The sequence below is a fragment of the Glandiceps talaboti genome, chromosome 22 (genome assembly GCF_964340395.1).
Source record: "Glandiceps talaboti chromosome 22, keGlaTala1.1, whole genome shotgun sequence".
In the NCBI taxonomy this organism is placed as follows: domain Eukaryota; kingdom Metazoa; phylum Hemichordata; class Enteropneusta; family Spengelidae; genus Glandiceps; species Glandiceps talaboti.
Window position 1 is genome coordinate 1,207,227 of NC_135570.1, and position 27,774 is coordinate 1,235,000.

Consider the following 27,774-nt stretch of genomic DNA (forward strand, 5'->3'; position numbering starts at 1 on the left):
ATGTCACGAATCTACATGTTTAGAATTTTAAAAGATAGCATGTTTGAAAGACAATTGTCCCCATGGCGTCCTTTTGTAATTTTTGTAATTTACATATAGTCATGTTTAGACAATAGACATTCCAAATTTTTCAGTACAGTGATTTGTAAAATTTAGGGCAGTTGACTCCTGGCTGGCTTAAATTTGTTGAGGACGTGAGGCCGAACTCAGGGCTTTCATAAATAAGTTTATGTTCCAGTTACATCACCAACACCGTCTCGTATGCAGTTTACCTTTCACTACAAGACTGACAAATTGAAGTAAGGTAGGCAAAGCACTCGTAAGAATCCTGATCAATTAGGAATCAAGTATTTAACTTTTACTTTTGACAGAAAGTCACAATAGCATCCTGGTAATAGAGTTATTTTTTAACATTATTTACTTTAAAATCTACTTAATTAAGAGACCCATTCATGCAATATAAATAGTTATGTAAAGTTTAATACCAATTCATCACAAAACAAGCATATTATATATATAATAAGTATAAGTCTCTCGCTGGACAGAACAATGCTCGATGCAATATTAGTAGCAGAGCATTATAGGCTTAATTCAAAAGAATAAGGATCTAATAAGTCGTTACTCAGAGTTTCACGCTTCGAGCGATCTTCAGACAACAGTTGAATGAATGAATATATATATATATATGTGTGTGTGTGTGTGTGTGTGTGTGTGTGTGTGTGTGTGTGTGTGTGTGTGTGTGTGTGTGTGTGTGTGTGTGTGTGTGATAGCTCTCCAAGGCGATCGAGCACTCTACTTGGCGAAAGAAGAATGAAAGTGGGTTGGGCCCAAAAAGTCAGCATTATTAAATATTGTTGGGATTTTAATTTGACACTGTTCATATTGGCAATACATTCGACAAGTATGACAGTCTATGTTATTACGGTAGCCTTTTTGTGTACCTGTAGGTCAACACGCTGGTGTAACAGCTAATTAGCATATACTGCATGATTTGCCATTGAATAAATGTTATTGAGCCTCAAGCCCCAGGTACAGATTGAATTGTGCGTATGACTTCTAAGTAAGGTTTGGCAAATCATATGCTTACAACGAACTGCAATTGTATTTGTACAACATTGGTGGGATACACCATTTTGCCTAAAGAAATTCGTTGTACCTTTAAAACGTCTAAGCTCCTTCCAATCAGGCTATAAATCCTTTGTTTCATTTATTCAATAACCATTACACTACGCCACACAATTGTTGATCACTACGACCTACGCAATAAAAGTCCGCAAACTAACAATGGTCGATGCGGGTTTTAATGTATTTCTTTTACAAGCTTCTATAAAGTAAAGTATCTAAAATCGCAGCCAGACAAAAAGTGAAACACTTGTTCGCGCAATTTTCTCTTCTCCACTGACGACAACCTCAACATGAATATGTAACTAGGGTAATGACATCTATAGGATAATTCGATGAAAGTGAAATTCAACATCTAGCGCGTAAGATTTCCTCTTGTGTTTCACTGGAACAGGACGGTAAGACTTAATTAATCTGTTCTTTCACAGCATTTAATGACATGGAGTATATTAGCTAAGACGACATGCCCCTATAGGCTAGCAGAGCAGCCTCCCTTATATAAGATCATGTCGTCTGAATGCGCAGAACTCCCTTTTCTCTTTCCTCCATATTGGATTTTTCAGTCAGTGAGACGTACAGCAGGCAATGACTTGGCAATGCCACACTTATTTGTAGATGTACAACGTAGAGGAACTCAGTGAAGAGAGACAAACAATCATGAGAAGTCAGTAAAATTTTGACACATTGATTCGTTTCTAACCCTTACCCATCCTGTGGCTTTCGTCTGACGGACTGTGATGGTGTGTACGTTAATGTGTCCTTGAATGTTTATTCTTTTGTCTAATTCCGGATAGATGTGTCACATTACTGTCTATACCTACTACTTCTAAGGTCGCAATTATATTTTAATCGATACCATGTAAGAATAGTATTATCATCGGCGAATTTATCTTACGCCTATAGCCATTCTTTCATATATTCTATGAGCATAAAATTCAAGTTACAACGCAGGCACCCATGTCATTCATTGATTGACAGGGCACATGTATCATGTGTTCAGCGCGTTTAACATTTCGTAATTGAAATAGATCCGTTTCATAGTCTGTTGTAGTCGTTTCGTCGTTTAGTATTCGTTTAGTTCGCATGATGTACGTTGTTATGATCAGCAAGTACAACATACAGCAGAAGTCGAGATGATCAGGTCATTTTACGACCATGTACAACCAAATATGAAATGTATATGGATGGATGGATTGATTGATATACGTAAATATACGTGCGTGTATGTTTGATAACCCGTGAACTGTGCTTGCAACACATTTCCTCCCCTTTAGGCTTTAGATATTTTTATTGGCAGTACTTACATCTACGTTTTAGACACCCCCCCCCCCCATATAAATATTTTGACATGACGTAATTTGAGACTTAAAGTTTCACAACAGAGCAGACGCCATTGTATGTATAATTTGTGTTGCACATGGTGGAGTACATTTATCGTACGTTACTAGCCGTTAGCGGTTATACACGCCAGCAGACGGCTGGTGCACACCCCGCGGTGACATGACATGACACAGTGACGCAGAGTCCTTGCTCGTTTAATGTTATGTCCCGTCAATGTCAGTTTGTACACATGCGTATTTACAACCGCTAACCTCTTGTGCACATAAGCCGAAAACTTTCTGTTTTTGTTCGTTGTGAAAATCGACTGTCCAGAACTGAAACTGTCGTCCCCGTAAATGTAAGTCTCACATCATAATTTGAATGAAATTTATAGGAGTCACAATTTACTGGAAGTCCAAGCAGACCATAAATATATCTTTTAGAATTTGTCATAGTCAGCTGATATCATAATTGATAAATGTCATAGCAACGGGCAAAGTTGAAAATGCACTAAGCCTGGCCTTCATTCGACACTTGCTTGAACTGGAGGTCACACCAGGCAATCCCGCTAAAACGTGAGTGCTTTCTCGTTCACTTATCTGCTTCATATCAAAATTGTGTTTCCTAGTTGAAAATTGATCAATTGTTATAATTTTCAGGCAAAAATAACGTTATTTACCCGAGATATAATACAAATTGAGTATCGTTCTGTCTAACCCTGAAACTATGTGTTATTGAGTCAGCTAAGCTTAGACCGGATGTTTTATAGCAGGTAAGTAGTAGCACTTTAATATGGGGAAGCCAGTCACCCTGGTCCCAGGAAGAAACCCTGCCATACTTAGCACTCCTGAAAGTGTGACCCTGAAAAATAGGGGGGGGGGTATCAATACTTTGCACGTGTGGTTAGCTCTTTGTACGAATGTATTAATCAGCCAACCACACCGTCCCCGACAAGGAAGTTGCTTCGTTACACGTGGCAACTCGATGAGCAACGCACTAGATACATGTAATGCATTGCATGCTTCGTGCGTGTACCACTACACCGACGGCCTTGCGACGTCGCTGGGTGCGTCGCACGGAATCTGACATGTCGGATTTTTTGCAACTCGTCGATCGCACGTCGCTTCTCGTGTTACTTGATGAATTGCCAGATGTAACCACCTCGTCGCGTAGCAGACAGTAACCTTTGACATAACCCCAATATTGCCGCCATATTTTTATTATCTACATTCTATTTCGGCAAGACGTCTTATTCGGTACAATTTCGATTTATCAGTATGACCTCCACTTTTATCACTAGCATAAAAGTTTTATGAATGCCTGGTCTCCGTAGAATATCATTTTATTCCCAACTTAAATACACAGAGTAACGTCGGAAAAATCAATACAAGCAAGGCTTCAATCTTTTTATTGGTATACTATTAATTTCAAAAGTTGTCGTCTAGAGTTCCTGCCGTTAGAAGGCTTGATCTTTATAAATGACTGATAACATTTCTGTCTGAGCATGTACAACATTGCAATTTGACTTGCGACTCGCCAAGCAACTAATAAAAGTAATATTGTTTCGTGTACGCACTCGGTCGTAGTTGCTTGCGACGAATTGCTTCGAAAACAACTAACAAATTAACAAAAACTAAACCACCACAGGGTATAGTTGCAGCATAAATATCTTTAAAAGGAAGGGTGCAGTTTTCGGTGGATTTTTACCATATTTCCTTTGGTGATACTAGTAATATATCGAACCATGTATTACTGACGTTAAAGGACCCGTGAACTCATAAGTTTGAAGTTATTTGTTTATTCATAAAGTTATTGACGTATGACAATTTACATTGTAGCTAAGCGTACATCAGATTTTCGAATGCTCACCCCATTGCGATAAATCAATACAATACGAGCCTTATACCCCCCCCCTTTTTGTATAATTGGCCTACCTAAATTGATCGATTGGTGGATTACCGACCGATTGGATGACTGACTGAAAGATCGTGAGTGATTGAACGAGTAATTTAGCGTGACTTGGGGATATGTATCATGTATGATGATAACATTGGCTGTGTCAATGACGTATTTATGACTGCAGTGTTTGTGTTTATTACAGGGCAATACTTAATTTGTCTAAAGTGTTTACTGATATCAAATTATAAGAGATAAAGAACACTTTAATATCACAATATCCCTTCAACTATTGATACACCAATTAGTACATTGATACGACGACGACGACGACGACGACGACGACGACGAACACAAAGTTATCTAATGGCATTGAGACGGTTGAATCTGTACATTGAGTGAGACATCGTGTTATTAATTTTTACATCGTAAACTATTATTGTGCGTTGTATATCAAAATAAAAGGGCATCGCAACGACACATGCCGTGAGGTATGTTTCCCATGTACATATTTAGACATAGCTGACACATGAATTGAATTTATAGTTTTGCAACATGTATCAGTTATGGTTTAACATAGTAAAACAACACTGTTACACATGTATAGTGGTGGTTGTGTATGTGTACACTGTTACACATGTATAGTGGTGGTTGTGTATGTATACACTGTTACACATGTATAGTGGTGGTTGTGTATGTATACACTGTTACACATGTATAGTGGTGGTTGTGTATGTATACACTGTTACACATGTATAGTGGTGGTTGTGTATGTGTACACTGTTACACATGTATAGTGGTGGTTGTGTATGTATACACTGTTACACATGTATAGTGGTGGTTGTGTATGTATACACTGTTACACATGTATAGTGGTGGTTGTGTATGTATACACTGTTACACATGTATAGTGGTGGTTGTGTATGTATACACTGTTACACATGTATAGTGGTGGTTGTGTATGTATACACTGCCATTCCTAGCAGGGAATTTAAACGACAGAGTGGTCAAATATCGTTATAAAATAATTTATTCATTCAGCTACAATGTGAGTATGACCTTGAACAGTACAATGTCTAATGTATGTCATTGTATTAAAATCAGACACTGTTAAAATTAACCTGTGTGATTATGTTACCATGGTAACAGTTGTTAGTTTGTGGAGACTTTCAAGATAATATTGATACTCATCAGTAAAATCTAAGACACCTTTGATCAGCACTAGACCCACTAATTTATATATCATATACAATTAGTCCATTGTTCATGTTATAATACGCATGCGTAGTTACGACTGTTGTTTAGTCAAAATAAATTAGAACGTACCTTTGAACGAAGTCTTTTGTCATAAAAATTAAATGCTCAAGATTTTAAAAAAAATCAGCTTATTATTTTGCTAAAATAACAAAGTACTTCAAACGAAGGCCTAGACAATACAATTATCGCTATCCTATTGTCCTTCACGTGACACATTATATCTAACAACAGTTCAAACTTGCCCACTAATTATATATCTCATTAGATAAGAATGACATTGACTATATTGAGGCTAAGACAAACAACTCCTGTACAAAGTCCGAGATCAAGGCAAGCATATCTATATCTGCAACAAACTACTGAGGCCAAATAAAAAAAATTACGTGTTTCCGATAACTGGACCGACTGACCTTAGTTTATATTGCCGAACCTATACATATTTTTATTTATTATGTATATACCATCTAACAAGCATTGCCCAATAACAGGAGGAGGGTTCAGTGTTAGTGCAGGTGAATCCAGAGTACCCGGGGAAAACATGTGTTGTTCGGTAGAGTCAAACTGAACAACACTCTTCTTACTTACAGCATGGTAAATTTAATCAAAGTCAGAGTCAGGTTGAATTTATACATGTACAGTCTGCATATTGTTTACTTCAAATACAATTGTCGTCATTTACTACCTTTACATTTCAACATACTATCACAGAGATATTTTATGTTGTCTTTGGGTAGAAGCAATTTCTCAAGAACAACAAAAAAAACCTCATGAAATAAAATACCCTATTTTTTTTAAAGTCACGTTTTCGGAAACAAGCAATTTCTTAATTTTTGCCTGATTAATCGCATTGTGATACCCCTATGATAAGAACAAACAGTATGTTAAAAGTCACATACTGACTTATTGTACATATAAAGAGATATATATCACCAGTAATTCTACTTATCATGCACTTTGAGGTGCATTTTTAGAAACTGTCGGTACTGGTGAAATATTTACACGTATTTTTAGCTAAGGTATGCAAATACAGTACAGCTACTGTCAGATGTTCAACATATATATACCCGCATTATGTTCTCTATTCTATGTATATAGCCAAACTAGTATTGCATGGTTGATTTGTCATAGGACGATTGTCTAAAGGGTGAATACTCTTCAAATGTAAGGTTAGTCATATTTAGTCAAGACAAGGAGTGGTATTAAGGATGTGTACATTCATTCTTCCCATACACGTGTCATTGACCTTGAATAACCCTGGTAATGTCTCATCATGACGTAGACATCGAACGACTCGGCTGGCTCTTGTGAACTGTAACCAATGCTTTTTACTAGGTCAAATTTTACAAAACATGTTTCCTGATCACTGTGAGTCATCACACAGTGTGGTGCGTCAAATGACAATGTAGGAGATTATTCTATGTCATTAGTGGCGAACACACTACCGGTCACCGTTACTATCATTATCACATCATAAAATATATACATTATCACTATCTGATTATATCTGATTATATATATATATATATATATATATATATATATATATATATATATATATATATATATATATATATATATATATATATATATATATATATATATATATATATATATATATATATATATATATATATATATATATATATATATATATAACTCGGTGAGTATCAATCTGCTATAAGACAGTGCTCTATACCGCAGTGGCAGAGCGTAATATATATATATATATATATATATATATATATATATATATATATATATATATAAATATATATATATATAAACTCAACATATGTAATATGTCTATACTGGAGTAAACAGTGCTCAATACATATGTATGTAGAGCAGTATATATATATATATATATATATATATATATATATATATATATATATGTACATATGTTGTATGTATGTATGTATGTATGTGTGTATGTATGTATGTATGTATGTATGTATGTATGTATGTGTGTGTGTATGTGTGTATGTATGTATGTATGTATGTATGTATGTGTGTGTGTATGTGTGTGTATGTGTGTGTGTATGTATGTATGTATGTATGTATGTATGTATGTATGTATGTATGTATGTGTGTGTGTGTGTATGTATGTATGTATGTATGTATGTATTTATGTATGTATGTATGTATGTATGTATGTATGTATGTATGTATGTATGTATGTGTGTCTGTCTGTCTGTCTGTCTGTCTGTATGTATGTATGTATGTATGTATGTATGTATGTATGTATGTATGTATGTATGTATGTATGTAGTTATAGGTATAGTTATATAGTTATAGTTATAGTTATAATGTTACAATGTTATATAGTTACATAAGTCACAACGACATGAAATCCCGTATCAACTTCACGTGTCGGACCTCGGACCACATGCCGGAATTATCAAACCTTGGACTGTATGTACAAAGTTTGGTCTGGTCGTTGTATCACACACAGCAATGTACTGACATTCTCCCAAACCAGACTTGTTATTTCTTCGGCGACCCTGCGAAATATTTTGCGGCGCGTTTTGGACGGTGCCATAACAAAAGAGGTTGTGGTTTACGACGATATGTACTGACAACAGTAAAGAACGTGGCACAACAGAACTTAAGTCTGGTAAAAAGGCATAATTCAAAATAATTGAAACTGTAGACCGTTATACTGTGTAATAAGCGAGAATGGAAACAGCCTTAACAGGTGGAACTTTCCTACCTAGGTGGTATCACGTGACATCTCTGGATGCTTGTGTAGGAGTGACACTAAAAGGAAAAGTAGGGAAACGAAGGCGACCGAGTACAAAAATCGACAAATCAGAATTCAAGTTCATTCTCTCATTGTTTTTGTTTGTTTGTTTGTTTGTTTGTTTGTTTGTTTGTTTGCTTGCTTGCTTGCTTGAGTTGTAGTTGAACAACTTATTAAAATGACGCTTTTCGTCAGTTTCACTTCCTATCATGTGCTTATCATCAGTTGTGTTTGTGAGTTTCATAGAGTGCCATAGTTAACACAACATCTCCTTTGTTTTATTGGCAGACAGCTCCGGCCATCATACCTGAATGTGCCTAGTTGTTTTCATTGCGGTGACGTAACTAAAACGATGCCACAATGTTACCTCTGATGAACGGCCAGGCGACACACGGCATGATAAAGTCTAAATCAAGAGACAGGACGGGAGAGGGAAAGAAAACACTCATAAGCTTTTTGTCATTTGCTATGACGATGGCCTTGACGTCATGGGTTGCTGTTATAGTGAACGATCGAAGACCTGACGAGAATACTCATCCCCCCTTACCTGATCTATTTTTGGAAAATATCAACCCAAATAACAATGCCCATTTTGTTATGGCAGGGACATTGTTTATTTTAGGATCCACATTGGGTGTTACACTCGCCTTTCACACGTATAGGTAAGTATTCAACGACTGTAAAAATACTGTTAACATTAAAATTCACATTGGAGCATACACGAGGTTGCTTTGCTGTTTTCCTGTTGTACCTACCTACCTACCTACCTACCTACATACATACATACACACACAGACACACACATACATACATACATACATACATACATACATACATACATACATACATACATACATACACACACACATACATACATACATACATACATACATACATACATACATACATACACACACACACATACATACACACACACACACATACATACACACACACACACACACACACACACACACACACACAATGTATTTCTTGTTTTGCAAACTTTAATGTTGATTCCCTGTTAATGTTATAGTTTGGTATTAAACTGTGACTTGTCCCAGAATTTAGCACTTTTATATTCATCTATGTATCTACATCAACATTTGCTTACAAATATTATATGTCTCTCTAACTACATTTCTCTTCATACCTTCGCACTAGGCACGTTATATTACAGCGATATTTCTCTTCAATTATTGTGTTGTATATATGGAGAAATTTCACCTTGGTTGTTACGTCACTGCCGTTAGCTCATCACCATATCCCCTGTGCTCCCAAGGTAAGAATTGCATTTCTACTATTACACGTCCCAGAATCCTTTAGTCATACATTATATATATATATAATATCAGGTGTAATTGAAGAGGTAGACTTTATGTTGCACTGTACATAAAGTCAAGAACTGCAATATTACGCCTGGAGATCCTTCTGGTGAAACGGTCCGTAGCGTAAATCCATAATGCAATATCATACTCGTCTTCTTTCATTTTATGTATGTCAGTATGATATGCTCTCCAAGGTGATTGAGCACTCTACTTGGCGAAAGAAGAATGAAACTCTCTCTCTCTCTCTCTCTCTCTCTCTCTCTCTCTCTCTCTCTCTCTCTCTCTCTCTCTCTCTCTCTCTCTCTCTCTCTCTCTCTCTCTCGCTTGAACTTGGTTCATCACTCACTGTCGATAACTTCAAGAATGACATCATGACGTATCTATTTGCAATCTACTATTGTTTCTGTTCAGCGACATAGAACATTACATCGTATTGGATTTTGAACTTTATTGATTGATTGATAGATTGATAGAAAGAGATTATATATACAGTGTACTGTACTGTATTGTACACCAACAAACTAAGATAAAGACACAAAGACTAGTAACATCTCTAAATTGACAATATGATTAAAAATAAAATATTAACTAATAATACCCTTCCTTCTTCAAGTATTCCATACTAGTGTTCGTACATTGTATAGAGGTCAGACAGATTATAAATATAAAGTCCAGTCTTCAACAGCTGATTTAAGTGTGTTTATGGATTTTTACTGAATTGTGTCAGTGGAAAAGTTCATCAAGATGCCTAATGAGGAAGGGGTATTTCCCGACTTCAAAATACTGAAGATGATAATATAACTGTTTATTGTGTTATTAGCATTTTATACGTAACCATGGTTACAACCTACTGGCTATGTCCCGGTAGAGGAAAATATTAAATCTCTGGAGAATGAATTAACAATATTTGACAATGACATTTTGTTAACATCTTTCTAATAAATTTGTAATTGTAAATTGAAAAAAAAAACCATGTAATACTAAATTGAATCTATACAAGCCGTCAACTTCACTTACTCATGCTATCGTTGACAATTTTCCATTTTTTGGGAAAGAACAGAAGAGACATAGACAGTAATCATGTGATCAGCATGCCGATCAATGTTGTTGTCATGTTTAGCATGTTTACTGTTTTGTTGTGTTACATTGGTATCTCTCGTCCTACCTCCTATCCTACCTCTGGAAATATACGCTCCGTTCTCTTCGGCACGTCTTCGTTCCATCTCCGTGGAACGAAAAGTGTCGGAGTGAACGGGTCGCATATTTCCAGAGGTACTCCTAGCCCGGTTGGTTTGAGGGCTAGGAGGTACTACAACATCTACCGATGTAACATAATAGCACCACGTCATTTTTAAAACTTTTACATCTTCAAGGGTTTCCCAACTGATTTTCTAAAAAAAATTGTCGTCCTATTGTATATCTTGTTCAAAATACATAATGTAGACTTATGCAACAGCAGGTAATTAATGCGATTTAGATTTTGTGATGAATACGATTTATCTTGAGCACAGTCCCTCTATGATAGAGGGGTTGTGTCTTGAGGTAAACAGTCGACTACTGAATCGGTATTAAACTCTGTTACACAGGAAGGATGAATTAGTGTAACGGAGTCACAGATTAGTCAGGGGCCATGGTGATGGCGAACTATCACAGTCAATATTCTATTCAATGGTGACCAAGGTACAAAATAATGACGTCATTAGGTAATTACGAATATTCTGAAAAAAATACCGTCACCGGTGAATTCTCACAAAAGCGTCATTATTTTTGTATGATGACAATCCTTGAATAGAAAATTAGCTTACAAGTGGCTGTGCTTTCAGTCAGTACGCTGGCTAGTCTTGACGAAGAATAGACAAGATATGGTTGTTGTTTTTCTGGAAGTTTTTAACGCTTCGACGTTCCTGCTCGTGATATGGCCAATCGCGACTACAGTTGAAATATTAGTAATATTTAGGAGAACAAGATTGGGCCTTCATTCCTTGTGCCAAAGAAGACACTTCCTAACTTGTCATGACATTGACCTTTGATGTATATGACCATGACCTTGGTTGTGGTTGCCCATGACATTGGTTGTATCTGACCTTTACTCTTGCTGTGTTTGGTATTTGTAGACTGATGGAACTTTGGAAATGAGAACAAAACAGGCTTTAGAAGAATTCTTGACACTTGGTGCCACAACGGGTTCTGGAGTGATATGTGGTGATTACTTGTATAGCGGCCATACTCTCTCATATATATATCTCACCTACTATGCAACAAGATGTAAGTTAACGAACACTTTCTATCGTTCTTTTTAACGGGATAGAGGAGGGTAGTAGTCTGGGAAATGGAGGGGAGATAACAACGTTATTTATTCAGTCTGCCTTCGTGCCTCCAAGGACTTCACAAGTTTAATAATGCCCAATGTATTTCTCTCTCTCTCTCTCTTTCCAGACTGCCCTAATATTGCTTGCATACTTCACCCAATCATGTGGATTACCTGTGTGGTCGGCATACTCAGTTTACTGGTCTCATTCAACCACTATTCCGTCGACGTCGTTGTTTCCCTTATTCTCGCACCCGTTTTCTTGACATTGCACGAAGTTTTGGTCGAAAATCCATCTCTGAGACCAAAGTATAAATTTCATCGTTTACTTTTTCCATTAATGTCTTTTCTTGAAGGAGATCGAAGCGATCCCGATAGTTGTATTATTCATAATATATATGATTTTGAGTTTATAAACTCTAGGCTTAAACGATGTAGGGAACGACTTTAGTTATGGCTATAGGTAAGAGGTCAAAGGTTAAAGTTGAAAATGTCTGAATTGTCATTCCCAGCGTTGACTTCAGATGTACTCATATAATTTGAATTGTTTTTTGAGGAAAGTGAGATATTTTTAGACGGGTTCGATTTCACTGTCTGCCAATCGATTTTGATGGAGTTTTGGTTGACGCTACAGTCATTGCCAAAGGGACTGATAGTAGGGGACCTCAAACAGCATTGTAATTTAGAAAAGAACTCTACATTCGTCCGAAAGAGAAAGTCTTCAGGAAACTTTCATGAATTGACATCATCATTGCGTCAGTAGCTGAATTAACAGTTTTATGTTTCAACCTTCTACTTTAATTAGACAATATGTATTGTTGAGTTATGTCTTCTCAATGGAATAGTTCTACTTTAATTAGACAATATGTATTGTTGAGTTATGTCATCTCAAAGGACTAAGCCAGGGATATACAGTTTAAAAGATTTAACTCTACGTCGTCATCAGATCCATCCTTTGTCACTACTCACATCATTTCCTACATGGCCGTCGTAAATTTTCGTGTTTCGTTTTGACGAAAAGAAATGTATTGTACAGGGTACAGTGTGATAGTGTTTCTATCATTTCGTTTCACTAAAACTTTAGCAGTGTATTTGTTTTCTTTAGGTCCTATATTGTAAGCTTACTACCCACCCTTTTATTGGCGAATTTAACACAATAGAATATATACCACCCCAGTGCAACCTATATACTTTTCAATTGTAGTACTAATACGATCAGTTAACATTGACTGTACCATACCTTCAACACCCAATGCAATAACATATGACGTGTACCTTCAACACCCACTACGATCACAGTTAACATATGACGTGTACCTTCAACATCCAATACGATCACAGTTAACATATGACGTGTACCTTCAACACCCAATACGATCACAGTTAACATATGACGTGTACCTTCCACTACTAATACAATCAGCGTACTCGAACTACCAATGCTGTCACTGTTAACATAAGACCAATCTGATGAAAATCCGATGTAGATGTCGGCTAATCATTCATTGCTATTTTACCTTCGTTACTTTGCCTGAATTGACCTTCGTGGTACATGTTTACGATCAGGATAAAAACGTAAACATGTATCATACGGTCAATTCAGGCAAAGTAACGAAGGTAAAATAGCACTGAATGAATGATTAGCCGACATCTACATCGGATTATAATCAGATTGACATAAGACGTACTTCAACTACAATGCAAAAACAGTCAACATATGACGTGTACCTCCAACTACCAATACAATCACAGTCAACATATGACGTGTACCTCCAACTACCAATACAATCACAGTCAACATATGACGTGTACCTTCAACTACCAATACAATCACAGTCAACATATGACGTGTACCTTCAACTACCAATACAATCACAGTCAACATATGACGTGTACCTTCAACTACCAATACAATCACCGCTAATATTTCACGCACATCAGAGTAGCACCAAGAGATTTTCTCGGACTTTTGACCTGAAACATTCTGTCGTCAAAAACTACACGAGATTACCACTCTTAATGAAAACACTATGTATATACCAAAGTTTCATACCATATTGAACATTATTACCTTGAAATGAAAACTAAAATATTGCATATAACCTTTATGAACCCGAAACTCTTAAATGTATTTTTCTTTCTTTCCCATGGACTCGATACAAGCTGTTATATGCTGTTTATCTTCGGTTCTAATAGTTAAAGTTTTATTAATTAAAAAAAGATAGTCGAGATACAACTTTCGTTTTAAAAAATGACAATGTATGTCACGTGACACTTCATCTTGACTGTATATAAATTTTCTTGTATCTGTCTCACCATGATAGACAAGGAAGGGTTAAACACCAGTTGTCTTTCGAAATGAGAACAAGAAACGAGAACAAGAACCGAGAGTAGTTTTACAGGATTACAGTTTTCTATTTTAGTCGTTCGAGATATTAGTTAGAATTCATGTAGAGTTGTTTGAACGTTTCACTTCCAGCCAAGCTGCTATGAATCACCGTTGGAAACAAATAAAATAATCAAATAAACATATTTATATATTGATGATGTTCAAGTAATGGTGTTGTGTCGTTAATGACCCTTTTTTCGATTTATGGGACTAGTTCAACGAGAATGAGCAATATGACGTCATGATGAATGAGTTCGTATTTTTTCAGATGTGATCATACTACGATGGAAATCAAACGATAGGCACACAAAATAGACACAATCTAAATCTATGAATAGACATTGAAGTAATTACACTCACAGTGGGTTGGTGTCTACGATATCAAATTTTTTTCTCTCCAAGTGATGCCACATCCAAACTCATTTGCTTTATTTAAGCTATATTGATTACAGTTAGAGTGACTATACATTTACTACCAGTTTTCGCCTCCACTGTCTATGGTTTACCAAGGTATTACTATCAGCCATCTACCACTCCGGCTACCACATGCTACAGTATACTAAGGCTTAGTTGGTCTCTATCTTTACAGAGTTTGCCCATAGCTTGATTTCCATAGTCGTATAGTAAGTGAGTAAAACTGAAATATATCAACAATATTATATTTAACTGTGGCGATTTGACGAACGTTTCATGCGTTCGTTCATGACTGCGTGTGTTGTCTGCCAGTAACTTTCTCGTCTGTCAGTACGTTTTTTGTGTATGTGTATCTGTTCGCATGACAGTGTATAACGTCACATTACACTAGCGCGCAAGCGGCAACAAAGGTTATATCAACCTGTTAATAGTGTTAATATGTTATGCTGTAATATCGATAACATCTACGTCGAGTATCAGCCACATTTTTCGAACAAATTATAGCTTTGATTTTCGGGAATATAAGTCCTTTTCAAGTCATTTATAAGCCATGCCAAAGTATTCTGTCAGTATCTGTTACTATTATTGGCTCTGCTGAGAGTACCCTTCCAATAACAAATAAATAAATGCAATGCTCTTACTGATAACCTTTGACATGACCCTTGGCCCCTTGTTTCTAGGTCCTCCCCCCGCCCCCATTAAATCACCCAATTTCATGTTCGACGAACACTTGTGTTTTCAATGTATATTTACTGTCAAAATCTCAATTATATATTATATATGTATTCTCTGTGTTTAATATCTTACAAATTCATATTCTGAAATATTAGATATTTAACAAGATAGTAACACACACCGTGACACACACACATGCATACACATACACACACCGTGACACATACACACAGTGATACACACACCGTGACACACGTACCGTGGCACACAAACTACACTAGCAAATGCACACAAACACACAGTAAACATAGTTTCGTTCATATAATAATTTTGTGTTCAATGATTTATGGCTGCCACATAGAAAAGTAAATAAAGAATGTGATGGCAATGATTAATTACAATAAAATCATGATATTAATGACGTCAGCTGTACGTGTATTACTGTATTCATATACAATTATTAGACATGACTAGATACATAATATTGTCACAATAGCTTATAAACTCATCCAAGTTATTGTGATCAATGGTTCTTTGTAATTCCAAGTCATCGTCATATATCTAACGATACTTCATTTCCCCATAACTCCACCACCTCCCCGTCTCCTCCCATCCCGCCTCCTATCAAATTTATTTTTAGCAAATTCAGTCATAGAGATTTAAAAAATAACTCATTTAATTTTCATATTGATAACACACACATACACATACATACACACACATACACACACACATGCATACATACATACATACATACATACATACATACATACATACATACATACACACACACACATACATACATACATACATATATACATACATACATACATACATACATACACACACACATGCATACATACATACATACATACATACACACACATACACACACACATGCATACATACATACATACATACATACATACATACATACATACATACATACATACACACATGCATACATACATACATACATACATACATACATACATACATACATACATACATACATACATACATACATACATACATACATACACATGACATATGCGTCTGTATGAATTGATTGATCACAGCTGCTGGCTGACAAATGACATGTATTCGCAGAAAGTGAAGTGAGCATCGGCTTATTAGTACACGTCACATGTAAAGGTCACATCAAAACGCGCATGCGCATCATCTAAAAACACACAGAGTGCCTTGCCCTTGTCTGTGTCTAAAATGACAACAAGTTCGCTGTCTATATCAATGAAATACTAGTTATAACAGAATAAAATTGTGCGAATTAAAGGAACTCTTACAATTGTAATTACAGTAGAATTCAGCCTGTTGACCAGAGTTGACTGCTAAAAAATTATGCGTCGCTGAGAACAGCATTGGGGTAATCTATTGCAAGGTTATGATAATGAAAACCAACGCATCTATGGGAGACATCATTCTGCGTACACATAACATTTTACAGGATTCCAAGCTAGGAATCCATAACAATGAAATATGGGACGCTGTAATGTCCAAAACACAGCACTATAAGTGAAATAAATCTATGTAATACACATTTTCAACTTTGTATGTCGATTTGAATATTTGACATTTAACGTCGATTTCACATCTAATGTTTAACATCAATTTTCCTAAACGATTCAAATTTTTGTTCGACTTCAGATTAAACGAAACGTTGATAGACTAATGCAGTCCGCAATTACCGCAATAGCGGGCGATATACGTGCAACATTTTTAATCAATTTGGAAATTGCGACGACCTGTTGAAACACGTTAACATTAATAGCATCTGGTAGCAATTATCTTATTTTATAACATCCTCGCTTTAACACGTCCCGACAGCAACTACTACACAATGTAATATGTTTACCATAATACATACATTTCATCAACAATAGTCCCACATCAATGAAATATTCAAATTTTCACTGAATAACACTTCACTTTTATTATAAGGGTTTGACTGTCTCTCATGATTATTTTGTATATTTGATTTGTACATAGAGGAGCAATAGTGATGGTTATTAGTGACGTCAGTTTTTTACCCTTGTGTCATACGAGTATTACACTTATAGTGAATATCACAGCATTGAAATGTGGACTACTGAAAAGGATTCAGGTTTCAATATATTGTAAAAGCTAACAACAGCAAGGCTGTTACAGTCCTGTAGTAGTACAGGTGACGGTTATAATTGGAACATTGATTTATATTGAATACAGTTCATTGTTAAGTGACAATCCGTCACATAACGCCAATGTAGGAAAACACGACATTCCACTAATCACAGACAGGGAAGAAATGTCTTCCTTGTCTGTGTAGCAATCTAAAGTGACATCACCACGGAAGGTGAGTTAGATGTACCATGGATACTAATACATCCATGGATGTACATAACTATCAAGTAATTTTACGCTTGAATTTACATATATTGAAGCTAACCTTTTTACACCCCTGGTTACTCAACACCTCCAGTAAATTTGGATCATTCTGTCGCATCCAGTCAGACACTTTAGAAGGACTAGTGATTTGTTCAAACATATCTGTTTCTCAATCTAAAGTGGAAGAAGAGAAATTGTGCATGAGTCCATTGTTAGTGTTATCTTATATATTATAATTACATTAATTACCCTCATAGATTTTTTATTTTATATACATATACATATATATATATATATATATATATATATATATATATATATATATATATATATATATATATATATATATATATATATATATATATATATATATATATATAACTCACACAATAACAACCAACACCTCCACACATACAACACCAACCCACCGACACAGACAATAGTGATGGTATTTCTATTGTCTACACTCTATATATACAGCACACCCAGAGAGTAGACCTCAGAGTTGTTGATCACTCTAATTACATTTGTCGACCAAGACCGATGAAATGCTCAAAAACAAGTTTGAAGTGCTTGTGCGTTATAGCCTGTGTACATCAAATATAAAATGATATGTTAAGTTATTGTATGTTGTTCTAAAGGGGTAACCAGTCTTAAACTGTATGATGAAGCTTTCATCGATTTTTGCACTTCTTTATTTCATATCATTTCCGTTGGTCCTTTATTTAAATATCCTGGTATTATAATGATATTCATGAAGTCGAGGCCTCGCTGAAAAACCAAGTATAACTATCTGAGATATATCTATCATCAATTTTTATACCTGCATGATTATTTCAATCGTATCAATACACTGCAGATGGTCCAGTTTATTCCATTTGTTGCTATGGCAACAGCTGTAATAGCTGAATATATCGAAACCTACCATGTGTACTATAAACCGCGGTATGACTTTGGAGTAGAAACGGTCGGCAAATAAAACACTGCACGATTGTTTGACATTGATATAAACATAATCGTGTGCAGTGTACTGTGATATTGTTGTAAGCCCACATGGTCGTGTTTCTAACTTGCCATAATGTTTTTTAACAGGTTAACTTTGACACATTAGCTAATATATTACAATGCCCTTTTAACCCCAGTTGCTGAAATTTGTCTCATTTTTGCCACAGTACTTTCTGAATTAACCATATACGAGTAGTAGGTGATGGTGTTGTAATACGCTGGGTACAATGGCTTGATGTCCGTGTGTAAACACTTGTGAATGAGATATTTTTATTGTTGTTTTTTTATCAATGTATATTTAATGTGCACGTAAAGTGTTTCTTTTTAAGCTGTGTACACCATTTCAATTTGACCTCTGGGTCACGATAGGATGGTACAATAAATCATTAATATTTATTAAAATTGCATGAGTAGTTAACAACGGGAAGTAGTTGGCAATGTGTAGGAAAGCAAGCGTTCATGACAGTCAAATGTTAGTTTGAATTATGTCTAGTGTAATAAAATGATAACGAATCCAAAGTAAGACACAATTATCACAAACAAATGGATAAAAATGACTCATTTTACAATTGAACATCAAATCTAAATGAGTGAACGTAACATATGAAACAAGTGTAACCTTCAACTGTTCTATTATTAGCTACAACCAGTATTTATTTGGAGTAATGACGTGCACACCAACATACGTCATGTATCAGAACGTTTCAGAACGTAAATATTGGCTGGTCATTTTCAATTTCTTTATTGTATTGTATTGTATTGTATTGTATTGTATTGTATTGTATTGTATTGTATTGTATTGTATTGTATTGTATTGTATTGTATTGTATTGTATTGTATTGTATTGTATTGCATTGTATTGACAATTTGAGTGGATCGAACAGCCCCTCCCCCTCCCCCAGAAAACAAACAGTTATGAGTCTGTTCAACACCCCTAACCCACCCACCCACCGCCATGGCACACTGTGTATGTTGGTGATGGACTGTTATGGTTGTACTTGTGGTAAGAGCGATAGCTTGGGCAATCTGCTTTTATTGTTGTCGGATCGATGTTACATGTATATTAGTTTGGGTGTGTGCATCACATATCACTCCGAGTCCAAACATTTGCCGAAGTTCGCAGAATGAAGCTGACGTACGTGCTCCCGCCCACAGAATAGAATGTCCCACTTTATGTATGCTGCATGCTGTCTGACACACATAGCGAATATTATTTGTGGTATTGACACATGCTGTCTGACACACACACACACAACGAATTCATTTGTATGGTATTAAAGAAGTGAATTACGATTTCATTACATGTTTTGCTTTTCTTTTCGAAATACATGTCCATATTCTTGTATTTTGAGTCTATGAATTCATCCGTCGTTGTTTTAATCTACGTTTGACCTTGACCGCATAACATAGTGTTTCAAGTGACCTCAGGCTGTCTCGACGGGCCTTTCACATTGTTGAGTCTGGTTACAACACTATCAAGTAACTGAATAGATATTTTGTAATGTGTGACACGTCGATCTGGGGTCAAAATTAGTATTGGCGAGAAATGATATCTTTGTTTACCGTGACTACACTATATTATACAAAGTTACGCTTTATTGTGACCACAACTTGGCCATCCATGCCTTTGAACTTGGTTTGCAATCCTGAATTGTATTCAAGTTTTAAGTTTGACTGATACCGATAACACCAAATGTAGCACAAATACTTTCACTGCCATTGCCATGGTAACCAGATTGCTGCTTTTTAAAACAACGACTGTCAAACATGGATGCTGTACTATACAAATAAACCATAGATCTTGTGAGATAAATCAGACTCAACGGTTCTTATTTATTTATTCGTTTATTTATTGCATCCCTTTTGTATCAGGGGCTCACTAAGATTGTTAGGAGCAACACTAAGAAAAATTTAAAATACATACACTACTAAAAAAACGAATTAAAAACATATACAGCAACAAACAACAAAATAAACCAAAGTGAGGTAAGAATATTGATAAAACGAAAATTAAAAAAAAATGTATGCTTCAAATGTTAGTTGTCAGAAAATCTAACCACTGAACTATTCTATATTAGTTTTAACAAAGTCTTTTCTGTTTTCAATTGCTTCAATAAGGTATTGTTTGACAAGTTTATCTATTTGTTTACTTATAGACTCATTGTAGTGTTTCCTATTATCGCCTATAGATAGAGCAGTTCTTTCCCTTGTTTAAAATCTCGATATAAGTTCAATTCTTTATTGTCTTATAAAATTTATAATTCCTATCAGTTCGATCTAAGTGTTTTTGATTCAACTGTACACTTCTATACTTCACTCACACTACTTCTATACATAACCTGTATGTATAGAAATCTATGTCCAATGAGAACCATAGATATACCGTGTCATGTCATGACATGTACCAAACATCTTTTCTCCACTGAATAAGTGTCATTTAAGGTCACACATATATCGTGTGATGCAGACGGTCAAAATGGGAAATTATTCATTGACATTCGAAACTTGTATGTAGGTGTTATATTGAGGTATGTACTTCAGGTTTTTTTTTGAAAATACCAATAGTTAAGTTATCCAGTAACTAGCTTGTATATAGTATAACACGCCGCGACATTGGTTACTTTCACTAGGGTGTAGTCAACTCAAGAGTCAATGACTTTCCTCCATCTTGGATTTGTCTATGTGTAAACGTGGATCGATACTACGAATAGCTACCCTCACAGAAAACATGACAAAAGGGAAAATATATGTACAGGATATACGAAATATCCAGCGGTAGATAGTAAACAGGTGTAATTAACATGAACGATATGTAAAGATAGAAGATGTTGGGTTTGGGTTGGGATGGAGAGAGGTCTTGTAAGTTGTATACGATGGTAAATTACCATGCCAATCAAGTAAACAATGACTGAAACCCAATTTTAATCTTGAGAATTTTAAACAATATAACATGATATACCATATTTACAGAAAGCGACAAGATAACAAAGGTATATGTACATGGTTCATATGATGTCAATGAAATATGAAACATTCGATCACGAATGACGTAGCATATTGCGCGTTAGCATGAACTAACACGTCAACCTTACCAAATACCCTGTGTGTGTGTGTGTGTGTGTGTGTGTGTATGTATGTATGTATGTATGTGTGTATGTATGTATGTATGTATGTATGTATGTATGTATGTATGTATGTATGTATGTATGTATGTATGTATGTATGTGTGTGTGTGTGTGTTTGTGTGTGTGTATGTATGTATGTATGTATGTATGTATGTAGTTATAGGTATAGTTATATAGTTATAAAGTTACAATGTTACAATGTTATATAGTTACATAAGTCACAACGACATGAAATCCCGACATTAATATACTTCAATTAGTGTTTGCATATAACACTGGCAGGTGTACACATTGATGACAAAACGTCTATCATATGTCAGTATGTCATATGACTTTGGCGAAAATAGTTCGCTTTATTGACATATAACGCCTACCGTAAAATCGGGTAGCTCATTCATTATTTCATTTTGTCATATATAACTTTGAGGTCACCACATCTCCTCTGGCTTCGGCCTCAGGACTCAGAAGTGAAAGAGTAATATTTATCAGAAGTCGTTTGTTGACAGTTGTGAAAGAATGTTACAGTATGTCTTAGTCAGTATAATACGATATACACCTGAATTGTTTATTTACTTGACATGTGATTAAGCTATCAATATAATAGTAATAATAATAATAATAATAATAATAATAATAATAATAATAATAATAACAACAACAACAACAACAACAACAACGACGACGACGACGACGACAACAACAACAACAACAACAACAACAACAACAACACCATCACTATCATACCATATCGAGCATTACACTGCACTGGTGAAAGTGAAGATTAACTCTCGAACATGAGGAACAAATTTGTAGTGTGTACATGTACATCCAAAGACCTTTGCTTGTAGTACTTTTCCACAAGTGTATTTTTGCTCACTTCATCGGCTATGTCTCACTTGGCCGAATTTGATTGGATAGGACAGGATAGGATGGGATAGGATGGGATGGGATGGGATGGGATGGGATGGGATAGGATGGGATGGGATGGGATAGGATGGGATGAAATGGGATGAGATGGCAACCGAACCAAAGGACATGTGTATTTTACGAACGTGTCGGTGGTGCATCGTCAAGTGAATGAGCTTCAAAAATTGAAGGTAAATTAGTAGCAGCCATGACTGTACTCATAGTAAAATAACGATCCTTTCTTTATTTTTCGTGTCAATCGACTCCAAATAATGTTTAAAATACTTGGACCTCTGCTTTAATGAAATAATAACCCCATATATAGGTGTTTTTTATGACGTAAAATCATACGATAGTGACACGTGATGACTTGTGACCAAACACCTGTCGCACCATTCTATTGCTGTTTGATGGGATATGTGTTTGTATGTATCATGTGGTCAACTAATGAATTTATTATTGACAGATATATTGGCATACGTTGCTTTAAGACAATTCACTTTACATTTAAGTATATTTTAGGCAAGCTCTGTCTATTCACTATACATATAGTTATATATTAGACAAGCTCTGTCTATTCACTATACATATAGGTATACATTAGGCAAGCTCTGTCTATGCACTATACATATAGGTATATATTAGGAAAGGTCTGTCTATTCACTATACATAAAGGTATATATTAGGCAAGCTCTGTCTATCCACTATACATACAGGTATATATTAGGCAAGCTCTGTCTATCCACTATACATACAGGTATATATTAGGCAAGCTCTGTCTATCCACAATACATACAGGTATATATTAGGCAAGCTCTGTCTATCCACAATACATACAGGTATATATTAGGCAAGCTCTGTCTATCCACTATACAGATAGGTATATATTAGGCAAGCTCTGTCTATTCACTATACATATACGTATATATTAGGCAATCTCCGTGTATGTATGTGATGGCGTAGAAACACTGAAGGTCAGTCGAGGTGACATTAGAGCACAGCCTCAACATTTATAAAATTATTCTTCAGCCATTTGGTATACACTCGTCTCTAATTCAAACGTAAAGTAACCATTACAAGTATACCTCGTCTAACCAGGATTGCATTTGATTTAATCGGACATTTTAATAGTATTTCCTACGAATTGACCATGGCAAAACACCAGCTTTGATTTTGTTTTCGACGACTATAAATTATACGTTTAAATTCGATTCAAGTATAGACTCATGTCATTTGGTGGGTGTATCTTTTCGCGTGCAGCACAACGCCTCTGGAACACATTGTCACTGGAAATAGGTCAATGACCCATAAGTTGCTCTTTTAAGAAGAACCTTAAAACATCTCTTTTCAGCAGAGCTTTCAACATGTATACGTAATTGTTCAGCACCTCTGAACTTTACTTAGTATTGGATACTGGCGCTTTTTATAAATGACTTAATTGCTTGATTGCGTGATCGATTGATCTGTATTGAATAAAATAGTGGTCAGACTTCTAACAAGACCCAGGAATAGAACGGAGTTTATTTAATGCCACTATTAGCATATGAATTAAATTCGACAATGAAAATCGGTCGGCGGTGTATAGCCGACCTGCTAGCAACCAATGATCAGTCGTCAGCTCATTGTCTGTGACTCAGCAACGGAGACATGCCCTTATTGAAATAAGCCTTTCTCCTTAAGGGGCGATATTAATAGTTGAATATGGACTAAAAAATTAAATTCTTTTACTTTGGGGTGGGATGGCCATTTAAGTTCTCATCCAACGAAATCGATTTTACTTTTACTGGCTCTGTTTGTACCCCTGAATGCAAATACATTTTTAAAAATGTGAAATTGAGAAATAGAAGAATGACAAACAAATGACAATGTTCGAAGGCAATAGTTTAAATAGAGGTCAATAAAGCAGTCAAGCCGTATTTCACACATCAGATTTTGATCGTGGTTAGAAACGTCACGTTCCACAGGGGTGAAACAGTCCAAAGTTTACCGATGTTGTATAGTAGTGGTTAGGAAACGTCTTGCTTTATTCAATGGCTAGGAATTCTTTATGGAATCATAACATTCTAATTTGACATAACCAGACCAAGTTTAAATCATACATGCGCTTTGTTTCTTCGCGGAAAACCTTTCAGAATATTAATTATATAATTTTATCCATAGTAGTTTAGTTGTCAGTTCCATGAAGTACAAATATGACGTTTTAACAACTCCATCACATTCGTATCTGACTACTAGGATACTCCTTCACCTAACAAACGTACATCTGCATAGCCATGTAACCAAACAAGGAGAGCTGCTTTTAAGCACGTTTCAGTAACTACATATTATATGTCCGTTATCAGATTTGTAAAACGGTATTCGTCTATTTATGATAGCTATTATGGAGACAATTATACAAAGGGGAACCTGATATGACTTTTAAAGCAGCATTTTAGATATGCTAACTTACTCATAATGCCATACACTCTGCACATTATTCAACCACCTATGTGTAGTTGCAGATAGTGTACGGTGCAATAAATCCAATCAAATTGATTTTTAGGTCCGCACCCAAAAATCAGTGCCCCTAACAAATAACAGTTTCAGCTTATTACTGTACAACCCATATATTAAATATACCTCGATGTAACATGTGCAGTTTCCATTGGATAGACAATTGGTTGTGTGCTAATAACCTAGGTACATATAGTGTAGGTTTAACCTTTAACCTTACGTAGATGTTTTTACATGCAAACTACATACAGCGTATGGTCCAACCACAACTACCAGCATGGTTATGTCATAATGAAATTGAAATTACAATATAAGTATCCAGTGGATAACATTCCAACAGTCACTCATGATCGAGTAATAACAATAACCCTCTGACTTTGTAGGGAAGTATAGGAGCACTGAAATTTATCAGTATAACATTGTTGGAATTTTACTCAATTCTCAGTTCCACCTACATTTGACAAGGTACCTAGAGACTATCTCGGACTGTCATAAATTAGAAAAGTCATTCCCCTATAGCCACTTTTGTCATACCCCTATAGACAATATTGTCATACTCATATAGACACTATTGTAAACATAACTAACCAAACCTGAGCCACCATATGCATATACTCAACATCTATCATAACTAGTTTTTATTTTTCCTTTTTCTCACTGAAATCCCAAGGATATCAATATTGATAATTTTCAATACATCAAGCCAGTGTTCCAGATGAAACAGTACCAAAATGTTGCCTGGATTAGGAGACAATCAGACACCAAGTGTGATAACGACCAAAAATTGTCACAGTGGCATGCATTCCATAAGAAAAACCATACTAAGTTTGTTCGCTTTTGTGTTAGTGATGTCGACTACTGCATGGGTAGCGGTTATAGTTAACGACCGTAATCCACTGACTTCAGATCATCCTCCATTACCAGACTTCATCCTGGATAACCTCACGCCAATTGCTCAAGCCAATTATGTGTCAGCTTTGGCGTTATATATATTGACAGCTACAATCATTATGACCTTGGTACTCCATAGATACAGGTAACTTCATGTTTTATGTTCAACTGAAAGTTATGTAAGTTTCGTATACAAAAATATACATATATACTGATTTTATTTTATCAATATCACATACGGTTGTATCTGTCAAACTTTCACCTGCTATTAGTTTGTTAAGAGAAAAAACCCAGATTTAACTGGAATGTGACGTCATTTTTCTGGTAAATATGATGTCATTGGATACCATTGTTATATTATCAATATGATATAATAATATTGATAATAAACGTTATTGCATCACTGAAAACAATATTATACTTCTATGGTAAAAACTACCCAATGAAGATTGATAATAGAAGAATGACGTCATTTAATGACGTCATTTATAGCTAAGTACAATTCATAAAAGTCACTTCATTAAGGTAATCGGGTGCGACCAGCTACGAGCGCTGGCCGATCACTGACCAGGCGAGGCGCGGCCCGTAGATGTGTAACAGACCATTCATATAGAAATTAGCCGTTCAAGGCTGTTGATAATTTTCAAATTCGTGTCAAAGAAAAGAATTGTTGCTATGGAGACTAGCGTCATAGCCATTTTTAAACAATCGTGAAAGATGTAGAACTAATTTACTGGTTTATTGAAAAAAAATGTGGTTGATCTAGCTAGAGGCAATTATTCATGCTTTAACAAGTTGTAGAACACAAATGTGTTGAAAACAAGAACCCAGAATAACTATCTATCTACATCTGCTGAGGATTTGATAAATATAATATGTACTTATCATTGACTTTAATTCCATCCCTTCAACAGACTCGTGCTAATGCAGAGGTACATTAGTTCAATCATAATGCTATACGTATGGAGGAATTTAACTATGCTTGTAACATCCCTACCTTCGACCCAGGACGTATTCACATGTGCTGCAAAGGTACGTTAAGCAAAATTCAGGGATTTTTCTCGTTTAATTTGAAGGCAGAACTGTGAACTATGAGGATTTTGTGCTAATTAACATGATTGCATTAAAACGTCTTGGCACAAAGATTAACCATAATCGACGAAATTCAACCAAATACGTGTATTTTGAGTGTTTTCATTTGTCTTTTTTCAGATATATTTTTATTTATTTACATATTTTTTGATATACTATTCCTCGCACCCTCACATTTTTGCAAGTACCCCCTCCTAAATTGTACATTTTTAAGTACCCTCACCATCTATGTCCCGATGTAATGCGGCAAACAAAAAAGGTGAAACCATACGATGTATAGTATTGGACCGGACAAGGTGGGTTACCACAACACATTGTTTCCCAGATACAGGGTATGCAATACCCAAGGGAAACAGACGGTGTAGGGATGACCAATAGGCCTGAGGAAAACTGTCATTCCCAGATACAGGGTATGCAATGCCCAATGG

At 35.6% G+C, this 27,774-nt stretch overlaps 2 protein-coding genes across 9 annotated transcripts in view; both read left to right on the forward strand.

Annotated features, from left to right (window-relative positions):
- The first annotated feature begins 1,452 nt into the window (after positions 1-1,452).
- On the forward strand, positions 1,453-14,515 carry LOC144452013 (sphingomyelin synthase-related protein 1-like). 8 transcript variants are annotated; one of them, XM_078142997.1, is made up of 5 exons: positions 1,453-1,520; positions 8,627-9,000; positions 9,503-9,620; positions 11,781-11,931; positions 12,103-14,515. In XM_078142997.1, the coding sequence occupies exons 2-5, from the start codon at positions 8,699-8,701 to the stop codon at positions 12,423-12,425; spliced, it is 894 nt and encodes a 297-aa protein (XP_077999123.1). In that variant the 5' UTR covers positions 1,453-1,520; positions 8,627-8,698; the 3' UTR covers positions 12,426-14,515. The 8 variants fall into 8 exon arrangements, with proteins under 8 accessions (XP_077999123.1, XP_077999130.1, XP_077999126.1 ...); XM_078143004.1 differs by having other exon boundaries at positions 1,455-1,520; positions 8,631-9,000; XM_078143000.1 differs by lacking the exon at positions 1,453-1,520 and adding an exon at positions 1,674-1,786.
- Positions 14,516-21,270: 6,755 nt separating this feature from the next.
- Positions 21,271-27,774, forward strand: part of LOC144452181 (sphingomyelin synthase-related protein 1-like) — a 12,793-nt gene continuing 6,289 nt past the window's right edge. The window contains exons 1-3 of the mRNA XM_078143223.1: positions 21,271-21,367; positions 26,034-26,399; positions 27,169-27,286. Of these exons, the coding sequence (XP_077999349.1) occupies positions 26,095-26,399; positions 27,169-27,286 (423 nt within the window). The 5' untranslated portion in view covers positions 21,271-21,367; positions 26,034-26,094. The remainder of the gene's footprint in view (positions 21,368-26,033; positions 26,400-27,168; positions 27,287-27,774) is intronic.